Source organism: Brachypodium distachyon, chromosome 5, assembly GCF_000005505.3.
Source record: "Brachypodium distachyon strain Bd21 chromosome 5, Brachypodium_distachyon_v3.0, whole genome shotgun sequence".
In the NCBI taxonomy this organism is placed as follows: Eukaryota; Viridiplantae; Streptophyta; class Magnoliopsida; order Poales; family Poaceae; genus Brachypodium; species Brachypodium distachyon.
This window is the reverse complement of record NC_016135.3, coordinates 18454478-18467759: the sequence shown is the minus strand read 5'-3', so window position 1 is coordinate 18467759 and position 13282 is coordinate 18454478. Positions and strand designations below refer to the sequence as shown.

Genomic DNA, 13282 nt, shown 5'->3' with positions numbered 1-13282 from the left:
CGTACTTGCGTCAATTATCACAAGGCCGTAGCTTTGTTCCCTTTTTTTCCATTTAATGCTAGCTCCCCTCGCCTCTGCCGGTGTATGAGTCACCGGCATGAGGGAAACAAGACCACAAATCAATGTTTGGAGTAAGTTGTTTTTTAATGTTCTTTCACGACGTTTTGTGTTCTTGACAGATGTTGTCGCACTCATATCGCTTTATCTCCTTTCTCGTTTGATCATCATAGGCTCATTGCCAACATAGACGACACCAGCGAGCTTGCCGTTGGTGTCTAATGATTGGCAATTCTCGCTATGAAAATTGTCATTTAGTGCTTAGGTCTTGGATTTACTTTGGTCTATGGTTTTTTCTATTTTCCAAAAAATCGACGACGAACAAACACCAATTCAAAAGTCTTGGCCGTATCCGTAGTTCATTCAATGATCTTATGTGCACGACCCTTCTACTGCGAGTGAAATAGGGCTTTAATTTTTAGTCATTGACATTACGGCAGATGATTGCCTCTCTCTTAGCCCCTGTTTGGTTAGGTTTAAACGTACTACCTCCGTCCCAATATATGAGGCACGCACGCATTCCAAGATTTCAAATTTAACTAACAAAATATAAATTATATTTCATAAAAAATATGTCATTAGATTCGTAATCAAATGAACTTTCTAATGATATATTTTCTACGTCATATAATTTATTTTTTGGTAGTTAAATTGACGATCTTAAGACGCGTGCGTGCTTCATATATTGGGACGGAGGGAGTACTTTTTACTTTTGGTTTATAAGACACAAAAGCACCTAACCAAACAGGGTCTTAATTTTTTTGAGTATGTCGTCAATTTTGTTCTTCTTTTACAGTTTTATGAGTAAGTTTTCTGCTTTTTGGAGCACTAGTGCAAACCCGTGTGCACAGGACAGGCTCAGCTTCAATGCAGGCAGGCCATTCTAAAAAAATGTGCAGGCAGTTCTGGGCCTACCAGTCAGTGTCAGAAAGGGCCAGATCCCAACGGTCGGGTGCCCTCCCACTCGGACACTCCCAGCCAACGCAACGGTTACTTCAACCGAGCTCCCATCGGACCCATCCATTTCCCTCTCCCGTCTTCGATCACTACGCTCTACATCCGGACATCCCTTACTCTGTTCCATCTCGATCCAAGCACATCCAGAGCCAACATGAACAGCTCGGCCGAGACAAACGCCGGAGGCGACAACGGCAACACAGCCGCCGCGGTGGTGGTGGTGGAGCGCGTGGTGACGGTGGAGTACCTGGAGCAGTCCATGTCAAGGAGCCTGCTGGGCAAGTTCCCCGACTCCTCTGCCTTCGACTTCGACTACTCCCAGAGCGGCATCTGGTCGCCGATCAACAAGATCCCGAGCGCGGAGCCGGCCTCCGGCGGCAAAGCCGGAGCTGGCTCCAGGGACTTCCTCATCGCCAAGTCGAAGCGCAGGGCGAGGGCCGGGAGCAGGATCAAGGACGGCGCCGGCGGTGGCGGTAAGTCGAGGTGGCGTCGCCGGCGGCTGCGGCGGGACGGCTCCTTCCTCGACATCCATGAGACGGGCAGGGCGAAGCTGGACTTCTCGCCGCCTATGGCATCGCCTTCCCCTGCAAAGGTAGTTTAATTACTTGCATAGCTCCAAAGTTTTAACCTCAGGAATCTGCCTTGGCATTACGACATTTCTGTTGGTTTCTGTAATTCTGTTGATTTGGACTGTTCAGGAGGGGTGGAGGAGGGTGCTCAAGGCGGCGATCAGGAAGTTCAAGGCGCGGCACCGCCGGTCCCGGCCGGCTCCTCTGCTCCAGATGATGCTGCCAATGCTGTGATCCACCGATCGATCGATCGATCGCGCCCATGACTTTCTTGTTTTTTGTTTGTTTGGTAACTTAGTTCGATGGTACTTATTGTGCAATAAGCAGTTCGAGAGATGTCAGATGTTGTACCTTTGCTCTTGCTGGAGAGGGGAATTTGATGGTGTATTTTTCCCACTCAGTTTGTATATCCATATATAGAATTCATACTACCATTGTTTCTGTCAGTTTTCGAGGCGATCTCCTCTGGCCGCATGCCGAGGGCGCAGTTTACACATCCTTCCGGCTGTGGCCTGTCGAGATCGGCATTGGAGCAGCAGTTCCTGCACTCTGCCGGTGAGTCGTTGTGAGATTTCGTTCACAAGGAGTAATCGACGGGAATTTGCGGCGAGCCTCCTGATTCCTAAACCAAGCTGTTCTTTTTGGTTAGCTTCAGTTCAGAAACTAACGAGTAGTACTTCTTTTTCTCCAGGCACTAGGCCTGTAACTTGGAGCTGGAAAATGAAATTCGGCATCCTTTATTCGGCTTCAAGATAGTTGTACGATGTAATCTTAGTAGTAGGATAGTCTAAACAAGATGAGATAAACTAATGCTAAGCATGATCTGCACGGCAAAAAAACACAGAAGAACGTTCACGGACAACTGAACAACAGGGTGGTTCTTTTCTTTCTCCTGCTAACAGTGATAATTCTTGACAGAAATAACTACAAGCTCTCCTTCATACTACTGAAAAAACTAGTGCTAATAAGGCTCTACATGACTACATCTCATCTACTATCTCACCCTCTTGAGGAGACACACTTGGCAGCTGCCCTTGACAGTGTACTCCAGAGTTACATCCATCATTTGTAACGCGGTTACAAATGACTGAAGCTGTCATCCTTTTTTCTGAAGAAGAAACAGGGCCAGAATTAGTACGTAAGAACTCTGGATTGGACTCTATAGCACATGTCCAATACTCATGAGTGCTTCGAATTTGTGCAAAACAAAAAATAGAAGAGGATAGAGGTGTATATAACTGATGCCATCTGAAGTTGTGATATGGCTCTATTTAAAGCAAGGCTACAGAATAAATTACACATTTGCAAGAAGGATGTCATGGATAATACTACGTATCATTTACTTGGCTGTGGGTTTTGTATTGGGCAGCAATGTAGAGTATAAAAGAACATCATGAGTTTGTCAATTTGCAAACCAAACTGTGTCGCATAATATGTTGAAAAGTTACTGTATCAAAAAGAAACGAATATTGAGAGAAATTTCAACCATAAGACAATGAACACTTGCCTGGTCGGTCATCAACTTTTTAATTCCTATTTGCGGGACTCCACCAGTATATAAACTGGCTTTCCGTTGAGCTTGTAGAAATCCTGTAAAAATTATGGAGTCAACAGGTTTGAAAGGGCAGCCTGGCATGCTTCTTTTAAAGACATATGGATTTTTTGTTTAATAAAGTACATTTGCTAAATAGATTCATCGAAAGAGAAATTTTGCGGTCACAGTTGTATACCAAGGAAAATAACTGGCTGCTCCATCAATTACATTCAACGAGATGAACTTGGCATGCACAGTTTGTTGATCGGAAATTTGTACGGTCTGTTCACCAAAACCATGTATTTACTGCTTCTACTGTTGTAGTAGTGCTGTTGTTTTTCCCCTCAGAACTTCAGTCACAAAGTTTATACTTTCTCTTTGCACACAAACACGGATATGTCCAATTTTAGGATTCTGCTGGTTATACCGGTCACGCATGGAAGGTTATCGATTGACTCATTTCTTATTTTGCTGTCCTACTAACATTTTCATGGGACGGGCAGAAAATAAGTTGTTTCACCTTAGCTTTGCATACCTTAAATTTAGGAAGTCCAATGAGGCATGCACACTCAACAACGTCAGCTCCAGCACGTTCTGGAATGCAAAAATAATTGCAGTAATCATTAAAAGATCAGTCAAAAAGACACATTTTCACGCTCTCAGCTCATCAGATATATCCCTACGATAGAACGAGAGATCTAGTTGGCACTCCTTGATTGTCCAGTGACATGTGGTCGATCCTTATCTTAAAACATTTCGCTTGTAGCATATATCAAAGATCAAAATTATTCTGGTCCCACCAAAGCCACGCATCTATGTAATTTGCTAGCAGCTACGCCTAGGACTTGTCTTTCAAACAGGAATTTGTCACGTTCAAGGACAAACTTTGCTTATTGTCAAGAAAACATGATGGCCCTCTGCTCTACATGGTACCAATCACTAAATTGTTGAGATGCTTGACTGTGCCACACATGATTTTCGTTACTTAGTGTGTCCTCGTTTGCAGATTTATCCAGTATGCAATGTAAGTACTATTCACTGTGAATGAATTGGTCTGCATTTTTCTACCGATCCGTGTGAGAGAGAGTTAGAGAGACAACAGGTAAAGAGGTACTCACCGAGAAGTCTTATAGCTGCAGAAAGTGTCCCACCGGTTGCAACCAAATCATCAACGACCACTACGCGCTCCCCCTGTTCAGTGGCTCCGACATGCATCTCCAAGCAATCCGTCCCATACTCAAGCACATAAGTCTCGGAAATCACCTCGCCTTCATCGTTTTCGTAGAGCAAAATTAGCACATTTATCCAAAATAGATTCAGTATGCAGTAGCACTCTCACAGCACCCTGTTGGGAGATCTGTGAACGAGCAAATCGGAAGAGTTGATCACCTGGGAGTTTCCCAGGTTTGCGCAACGGTATGAATTTCGCTCCGATGGCTAATGCGATCGCCGGGCCAAATACGAATCCTCTGGCTTCAATACCTAAGTACAAGATGAAGAAAATTCACCATGTACACACACAGGTCAGAGTTGCATAATATTTTTTTAAAGAAAAGGTAAGAGTGGCATAGTGGCATGCAGGAGGTTATTACACACACTACAGAGATTCAGTTCGCCCGATGTGGCAATGAGATACTACGTACATACGGAGTAGGTCAGAGCATCCAAACGTTGTAGGGCAACGAGTACATACACTAAATAATGGCCTTAAGCGATGACATAAGCAAGCAAAGGCTTTGTGCTCTTGTACAACCTAGCCAGGCCACGGGAGGACGGACCGGGCCGACACGGCGACACCGCATGTGCGCGCGCCCACGGCCGTCCGATCAGGCGATCCAAGACGCGCCCGCGCCCGGCCCCCACAGCCCACAGGCACGTACGCTGCCTACGTCGCGCCGGTCGTGCCCGCATGCCGGTCCCCGCGAGATCGCCACCCCAAATGGCCCAATCGCCAGCCGTCTACGTGCGCGCTCCTGGTGATCCGGGCCTCCATTGCGAACGCTGCGGGCCAGGATTCCGCATGACCCGGCACTGCCCGATCGGCATATGGCCGCGCGCCGTGTGGCGCGACGGGGCCGGCGCGGGCAGGGGACCAGACGGCCGGCCGCGCAAGGACACATCCCACATGCGTGCGCACGTCCGCGCGCAGAAGCGAATTGAATTGGTTTTTCTGATCGGTTCGACGACCTAGTCCTGCTTCCTGCTCATCTTCTCCCACCGTGGCGGCATTGGCCCCTGGCTTTAATTGCTCTGGTCTCTGGACCGGACGGCGAGCTACGTACGTCTGTGTGTGTGTGCATATCAATACTACTGTTACTCCACCTGGTATGGTATACCTGCTACTGTAGTACTGTACCAATGCTTTATGCTCCTGGCAGCTGATAATTTACAGAGTTTGTAATGTGGTGGCGATGACCTGATCAATCAATCGACAGAGTTCGGAGGGGACAAAAGGAGCAGGAAATAACCAGCCACGGTCAGAGATACTCCTTGGAGTACTACTACGGTGTTTCAGAACACCAACGCCGCGACAGCAGCGGTAGCCGGCAGGGCTGGGATTAAAGAAAGACGTGCGCGGGCGGCACCGGGGTGCGCGCGCGTGGGTGGAACAAGTGTGCCTGCGCACGGCGGCACATGGCTCGTGATTGACCAACCAATTAACTAACCCACACTTGGGCGGCGCGGCTTACCTGCGACGGCCGCGATGCCCATGCCGCGGTAGCGCTCCACGAACATGTCCACGGCGTCCTTGAACACGCCAGGCCGCAGCAGCAGCGCCGTGATGTCGTTGAACATGATCCCTGCACACACACGCACACACACACACACGGACGCACGGCCACGGCAGAGCAGAGACACGAAGGGTGAGATCAGTTAATCAGCTGACCGTGTCCGACGAACGGTTTCACGTGGAGATCGACTTACCTGGCTTGGGGAAGTGGGGGACGACGCGGATGGCGTCGGAAATGCCCTGGAGGCGCGGATCGGCGGCGCGGCCGTTCTCCTTGGCCGCCGCCTCCTCCATGTTGCCGCCGCCGGTCTCGCCGCTCTTCTCTTGCTGCCCCATATGATGTCTTGATGCACTTCTTAAATTAACTCCTCCTTCCTCTTCTTTGCTTCGCTCTCGATCGTGGTCTTCTTCAGCTATCCCTTCGACTAGTTCGTAGCCAGGGAGGAAGGTAACCAGTGCATATAAATAAACACGGGGACGCAACACGCATGACGCAACGCGCGCCGGGTGGGCGTAGCAGCAAGAGAGGGAGACGGGTACGCCTAGGCGGTAGTTTTTATTATCCTTTGGAAACCGGCAGCCCAGGACCACCTGTGATGTGCATAGAAGAAGGCCAGCCTACAGCCTCGCTCGATCGCTCACTGGACACTGGCCAACCCCTCTTCTTCACGCTCCCTGATTCATAAACTGTGTGACCAGTGACCCAGTGAGTAACCGTTCCAGCGATGGGAGATCTCCCTGGAGGTACGACTAGGTTGGCGTGGCAATAGCGGATGCATCGATACAAGATTTCGCTTCTAGGTACGGGTACCTACTGATCGAGACGTATTTTACTGCATTCTTTACTAGGACCAGTTCATCTTTTTACAACTCCCTCTTAATCCTTGACTAGATTCTTCTCCTTTATTTATTGGGCGGAAAATGCTACTGCCTCTGTCCCGGATCTATAAGTTCTGTAGAAGTATTAAATTTTGAGTCAAACTTTGATCAATAATTGCATAAATAATATTTAATATATGTGTATAAAAATTATATCATCAGAAAAAGTTTTTCAATAACACAATCATATTTCTTTTCTGCCACAATAATCTCTTATTACTTTTTTTTTTTGCCAAAGTTCGGTATAAAACTTTTTGTGAACGTTATAAACCTGGATGGAGATGGATGTGTGCATTGATGCCAGGAAAATTCTCTCCGTTTCGAAAAGAAAAATGAACAGGAGGACTACTATTCAAGACCTTCGTGCATATAATTAAAGCCCATTTCTGAAACGTACCAAAATTAAATTTTAACTGATGCGAGGTAAAAAAGTGGACGTTGGTGTTTGAAGTAATTCTCAAATTGTTGTAAAAGAAATGATTATCTGTTAGATGTGAAAAAAAAACAAATTAAGATATAGAAGAAATTGCTAAAGTACAACCTACTCCCAACATCCCATAAAACAACTACTCCCTCCGTCCAACAAAACATGTCTCTCCGTCCAACAAAAGATATCTCAAGTTCGTCAAAATTTGGATGTATCTAGATGTGACTTAATGTATATATGCATTCAAATTTAATCAAAATTGAGACATCTTTTGTTGGACGGAGGGAGTAATATATATTTTTTTTCTATCTGTTTCGTTATATAGCTCATTTCTCATTGATTTCCTCTCACAACCAATAAGTGCCCATACTTATTTATTCCTAATTCAACTTGGTTGGACAAACACTAGCTCGCCTTGGTTGAAGTGCACAAATTTATATGAGTTGTTTATGGAATGGAGGGAGTACATAATTTGTTGCGCATAAGTTCATTTTGTTACTTTTGCCACAAGAATTAGTGTTCTAGTGTTGCTCCTCACTGCAAAATCATCAAAATTGTATTCCTCTCATGACAAGGGAGGACAGCTATGATGAGACATGGCAGGACAACTATGAGAAAAAATAACACACGGAACAAAATGACAAGGCATTTTTTCCGAAGCGGCGGCATAAGCTTTACCTTGTCTCATTAATTAAAAAGTAGTTTCCTGGTTAATTAACTGAAAACCGAGCAAAAACCATTCAAGACATGATATTCGTGTTAGGTTAGAATGCCTTGGGAGAGTCTCCCGTGTATGCGAAACGTGTCGACCACAGGTTTGGGTCTGGAAATACTGATGTCTCGGGTGCGGAAAAGATGTGGGCACCCACCCATGAAGGTAATCCCTCCTTTTCAAAATATAAGGCACATAATTATATATGTGTGCAGTCGATGCTTTAAAACGTTGACCAATTATACGAATTGAGTACGTGAGAGTAATATCATTGCATTTGTCTTGCAAATACTTGTATGTCATTTATTCTTTTATTAACTTTATAAACATATGAAGTCAAATTAAGATCGTTGACTGCAGGTATAATTACGTGTCTTTTATTTTGGAAAGTAAAAGGTACTCTGTTTTTGCGATTACAGAAAGTCCATGGACGTAGCGTTACATTCATCTTTGCAAACACGATGATAAGTGCCTACAGTCTACACGTATTCATCTTCGCAATATTTCTTTTAAAATCCATGGACGACGTAGCGTCACGTTCATCTTTGTATTCCATACTGGCACCAACGTATACGTACGAATTACTGACTGTTTCGGTTCCTGACCTTCCTGGGTTATACATTGAGGCAGAAAAAACGTCGCACATCACGCACAGTATCCCGGCCGTCCGGAAGATATCGATGGAGATTGCGCGGGGTACAGAGAGGAGATCTATCTCTGTACGAGTGGAACAGCAGCGTTCTAACACGTACGGCAGATTCCACAGTATCATGTCTTCCTCTCGCATTGAATTATCATGCGATCTGTACCTGCATATACGCAGCAACCCATGGAGTCATGGACCTACCAGTACAAGTGTACAACCTGTACGCTGCACACGGATGCACTCCGGCCGGCCGGCCGGCTCGACACCGTCATCTGCGTTTGGTTACGATCAGTTAATTAGAAAACGTTGCTGTGCGTCTGCCGCTGCCGGTGCCTGCCTGCACGGCCGCCGGCATAGCATAGGGCCATAGGGGCGACCCAGTCGTCGCCGTGCCTCTCAATTGGGGCAAGCGAGCACAGCAGCAAGGGCAGGCTGGAAGACATTTCGATCTAGAGTCTACGTAAGATTTTTGGGTCAGAGATTCAGAGCGGATCTATCGGCAGTGAGATACCGCCGGTGGGGCCCGCCCTCCGGCTCCGTCTTCGACTCTACTCGCCTGCTCGCATTTTTGCTCTTGGCTACACAAAGAGAGATCTCAAAAAATAGAGTAAAAAAAAAATCCAGATACTAGGCAAGAGAGATCTCAAAAATAAAAATAAAAAACGTGTATGCTCCGAACGGGCCACGTACACACGGTTTATAGTCTCAAAACAGATACTCCCTTTGTCCGCGGATAAGTGCACATTTGACTTTGTCCTAAGTCAAAGTTTCTTAAAGTTTCAATAACCTTCTAAGAAAATGTAGCAGCATTTATGAAATCATATGCGTGTATATGTGGTTTTATAATATACAACTTTGATATCATACATGTTTCTATTATTTTCTACAAATTTAATTATACTTTAAAAACTTTGACTTAGGACAAAAATAAATGCACACTTGTTCGTGGACGGAGGAAATACACTGTTTACCACTCAATATGGCACTCAGATTCGGCCCGAATGAATAGGCTGCAGTACAACAAGCCTTACAAGTAGTTATGCTATGGTCCACCATATAATGGGTGGTTATTATTAGTTGCTCGTGGAAGGGGTGAGATTGGTACCGGCACTGAGAATTCCCAAGGTCATGCTCAAAAAGAACGAACCGCGCACTTAAGTCGTTAAAAAGGAAGTGTTAAGATTGCAAAAAGGAAAAGGTGAGCAAACTACCAAAAGCGATCTGTTTGATTGGCAGCTTTTATTCTACTCAGTACATATGTGTGCATTCCCCGCGTAAAGCTATTGAAATTCTAAAAGACGGAGAAGGGAAGCCCAAATCACGATCCTACACCGATCCTACAGTTACGTATTGCGGCATTGCAGCGTGAGCACAAACCAGTGGAGTAGGTAATAGGTTCCAGGCAGAACACACCACGCCATGGAGGAATCTTTCTCTGGGTGCATGCCCAGTTTAGGACGTAAGTAGGCAGCAATGGGCCGTCAGACTTTTCCAAAGGCGCAATGTCGTTTAGCATGAACATGGAAATGACACGTTGCTTGGTTCTACGCGACACACACACGCCGGCCTCTCATCTTCCTTCTTGTTTAAAAACCATCTGAAGTACGGCTCGGATCAGCATCACCATCTGAAGTATCCATGGCCGACTTTTTCTTCAAGCTGACAAGCTGTTAAATTAACTTCCACATGATGTCATGTTAAGAAGGCACCTCATCTATATAAAACCACTAAAGAGGGCCGGGGCGCCAAAGTTGCAATACTAACAACCCTTCGCACATATCTGCGCTGCGCGCACTCATCCGTCGCGTTCGTATGTCGCCAGCTGAGAGGGACCTCGTGTCCATCTCCATCTCCTTGAGACCGTGACAGTATAGGTGCATGCATATTGCCCGCGTCACGGCGCATGAGATCGAAGACTCGGCGAATATATGCCTTCCCATCGACACGCTCTCTATCGAGGGTCGATGCAGCTGGCCTGTAAATAACAGCCTCCGATCCAACAAAGCCGCTGCACTGCATGCGTCCATAATAACAAGGCAAAAGATGCAAAAGAGCTGCATGGCAGCACGTTTCACAGTACGCCTCGTTCTCGTTCAATCAGGTTATGCTCAAGGGTTTGCAGAATCTTCGGGTTCGTGACAAGCGAGCTTGATGCAGCAGCCCTAGCCTTAGCCAAACGTACGCTGCACTACATACTCTTGTGAGTGGAGAGAGCAGCATAATAAAGGGCCAAAAGAGGAAACGCGGCGTCTGTCTTCGTTTCTTCGGTACAAGTCATGTCAGTTGAACTACGACCGGATCTCTCTTTTTTCAAACTGGTGCCCAACTTCTTTTTTCTTCAGAAAATCTCACGTTCCACTCTGAAAACATATCTAGCTAGTGTGGTAACATGACTAAAAAGGGCTATTGTACTCCTCCCAAGTCATGGTAGCGCAACCAAACAGTTGTAATTAAACAAGAAATAGTGGGTTGGCACAAGATATATCTACCATCACGATATATTTTTGAATATCCTACCACATTTACAGATTTCTTTTTTTGACGGAACCTTGTCAAGAGGGCAGGGTGTTTCTGCATTTCATTAGGAAGAATAGAGTGGTACCGTTTACAAGGGAACCCAAGCCGGAAACCGAACAACGTACAGCTTATTCAAAGGAAAGCTGCACGAAAGCCCTGACTACGAGCATTTAAGAAGTTTGTCACTAGAATATGTACCAATTCATGCTTGGTTTTTGGTTGCTGGAAATTAGCCACTAAGATAGAAAAAAAATTGATTAGCCAAACGCTATAGTACTCCCTAGAATATGTACCAATTCATGATTGGCCTCTGTCTTGAAATAAGTGACGTGAATTTGTATAAAAATCTATACAAATCAAAGTCACTTATTTCAGGACAGAGAGAGTATAAAACATGAAAAAGGATGGATCATGATAATTTACTGCAGACAACCTTAAAGAACGAGTTGGCACAATGCATGTATCCATATACCATTTTTTTGAGGAATGGGCAGGAGCACTGCCTTTTCATTAAGAAGAGAGCAAAGAGTATTTACAGAGAGGTGACGTTATTGCTATACAAGGGGAAAACGCACAAAACCCCGGGCCAACGCAAACGCAACGCCTAGTCTGGTTCAAGGGCAAGGCTAGCGGTCGGGAGACCGAAAGCCAAACGACAATTTGTGATGTCCTCCAAGGCGAGGTGGGCGACCTCGACATAAGTGAGGCGTGCGAGGTTGAAAATGCAGCGGTTGCGCTCCTTCCCGGCATTCCACCAGATATAAATAAGGTGGCCACTCATCCTCCTCTTAGCAGCCTTGTCGTCGCGGGGAAGGGAGGCGTCCCACCACTCGTCAATGGAGCCAAAAGGCGTCGCCGGGGCCGCACCCTCACCCGTCCAGGTCCTAAGAAGGCGCCCCACACCTTTGGTAAACGGGCAATCCATGCATAAATGAAGGGCGGTCTCCGGGGCGCCCAAGCAAAGCTGGTACGTTGGATCATGAGGCCAGCCCCGGATGGCGAGTCTATCCGTGTACCATTACAAGCTGCTCCTGTCAGGTCATGACACTTTAAGAGTACATCTACATGTCCCTAGCTAGTGGATTAATTTAGACTTATTTATGACAATATATTTAGGGCACTAATTCTTTGCTAAGTTTCTATGGATGAATAGTTCCCGTGGAAAGATAAAGAAGTTGAATACGAACCCCGAAAAATTTCAGAAAGTTATGGCAAGATCAAAGGATTTTTTGTTTTGTTTTGTGTTTTGAGTCCTATAAATGTCATGCTATTAAAGGGTAAAATAGGGAACAATTTTGATTAGATTTAATGCAAAGTTGCTAAAGGAGTAGGCAATAAGCTCAAAACCTTTCTCAAACTCTTTGTGTTGTTTTGTTACCTGACAGCACTGGCGAGTTATTGTGGCCCGGCACTACTGATTATCGTGTGTTTGGGTATCTCTATGTTGCAGTTCAGCACTGTTAACACCTTATAGTGAGTTTTCTTAGTGCTAAGTGTTGAGCCAGCACTGCCGAGAGGCATATAGTATCGTCAAGATTTCCCTCTAACCCATCGGATTTGGTGGTGGCGAGTGATATGGTTGGAATCATGCTAATTAAACCTTTGCCGATAGGCCGGTGATGTCCTCCGATCCAAGTATACACCAGCTGTACTTGTCATTCTCATCACATCAGTACATCACTAGTCACGTGAAGCAGGCCAACCCTATAAGTTTGAGTGGAAATGCTTAATCATTTCACTCTTCAAATGAGTACTCCTACATTGGTGATCGACAAAGTTCTTGTGGAGTACTCTATATCACAAGTGAGAGGATTTCAACACAAGAATACCCCTGCCTCCCCACCCATGGTTAATCTTACTATCGGAAAGGTGCACATATATCCTTCCTACGCTCCTGACGTATGCACTCTCCCATATAATTAGCATGGTCCAGTGCAATTGCCTTGGCCACTACGAGCCTAAGCTCCGTCCTTTTCCCAGCGATTCTTTGCTGTACGTACCGGGCTGGCAAGATCTCCCATGTATGAACGAGATCTCTCTACACGAAAACCCAAGCTAGCTAGTCCGCACATCTGTCAAAACCCACCATGATTCACTGCAGGAAAGCGCGGTCCAAAAGTTAAACGGGTGGTCGCTCTCGGGTTCTAAGTGATCGGCAGCATTGACCGAAGACTACACTTGGTTGCTTGCTAGCTACGTAGGGAGAGAGCGCACCGGGGGAACCGAGAGCCGGTGCTAGCCACACACCTCGAC

The 13282-nt window shown here is 45.9% G+C and overlaps 2 protein-coding genes across 2 annotated transcripts; one reads left to right on the top strand and one right to left on the bottom strand.

The window, feature by feature from the left end:
- The first annotated feature begins 1046 nt into the window (after positions 1–1046).
- LOC100828150 lies at positions 1047–2029 on the top strand. The gene is made up of 2 exons (XM_003580044.4): positions 1047–1606; positions 1713–2029. Exons 1-2 carry the CDS (start codon positions 1169–1171, stop codon positions 1815–1817), a joined length of 543 nt encoding a protein of 180 aa, XP_003580092.1. The 5' UTR covers positions 1047–1168; the 3' UTR covers positions 1818–2029.
- A 405-nt stretch (positions 2030–2434) lies between these two features.
- On the bottom strand, positions 2435–6387 carry LOC100827842 (adenine phosphoribosyltransferase 2). Its single transcript, XM_010241791.3, has 7 exons — positions 6043–6387; positions 5808–5918; positions 4507–4599; positions 4236–4385; positions 3653–3711; positions 3091–3173; positions 2435–2691 (listed from the first exon to the last, which is right to left on the bottom strand). Exons 1-6 carry the CDS (start codon positions 6182–6184, stop codon positions 3117–3119), a joined length of 612 nt encoding a protein of 203 aa, XP_010240093.1. The 5' UTR covers positions 6185–6387; the 3' UTR covers positions 2435–2691; positions 3091–3116.
- Positions 6388–13282: the final 6895 nt, after the last annotated feature.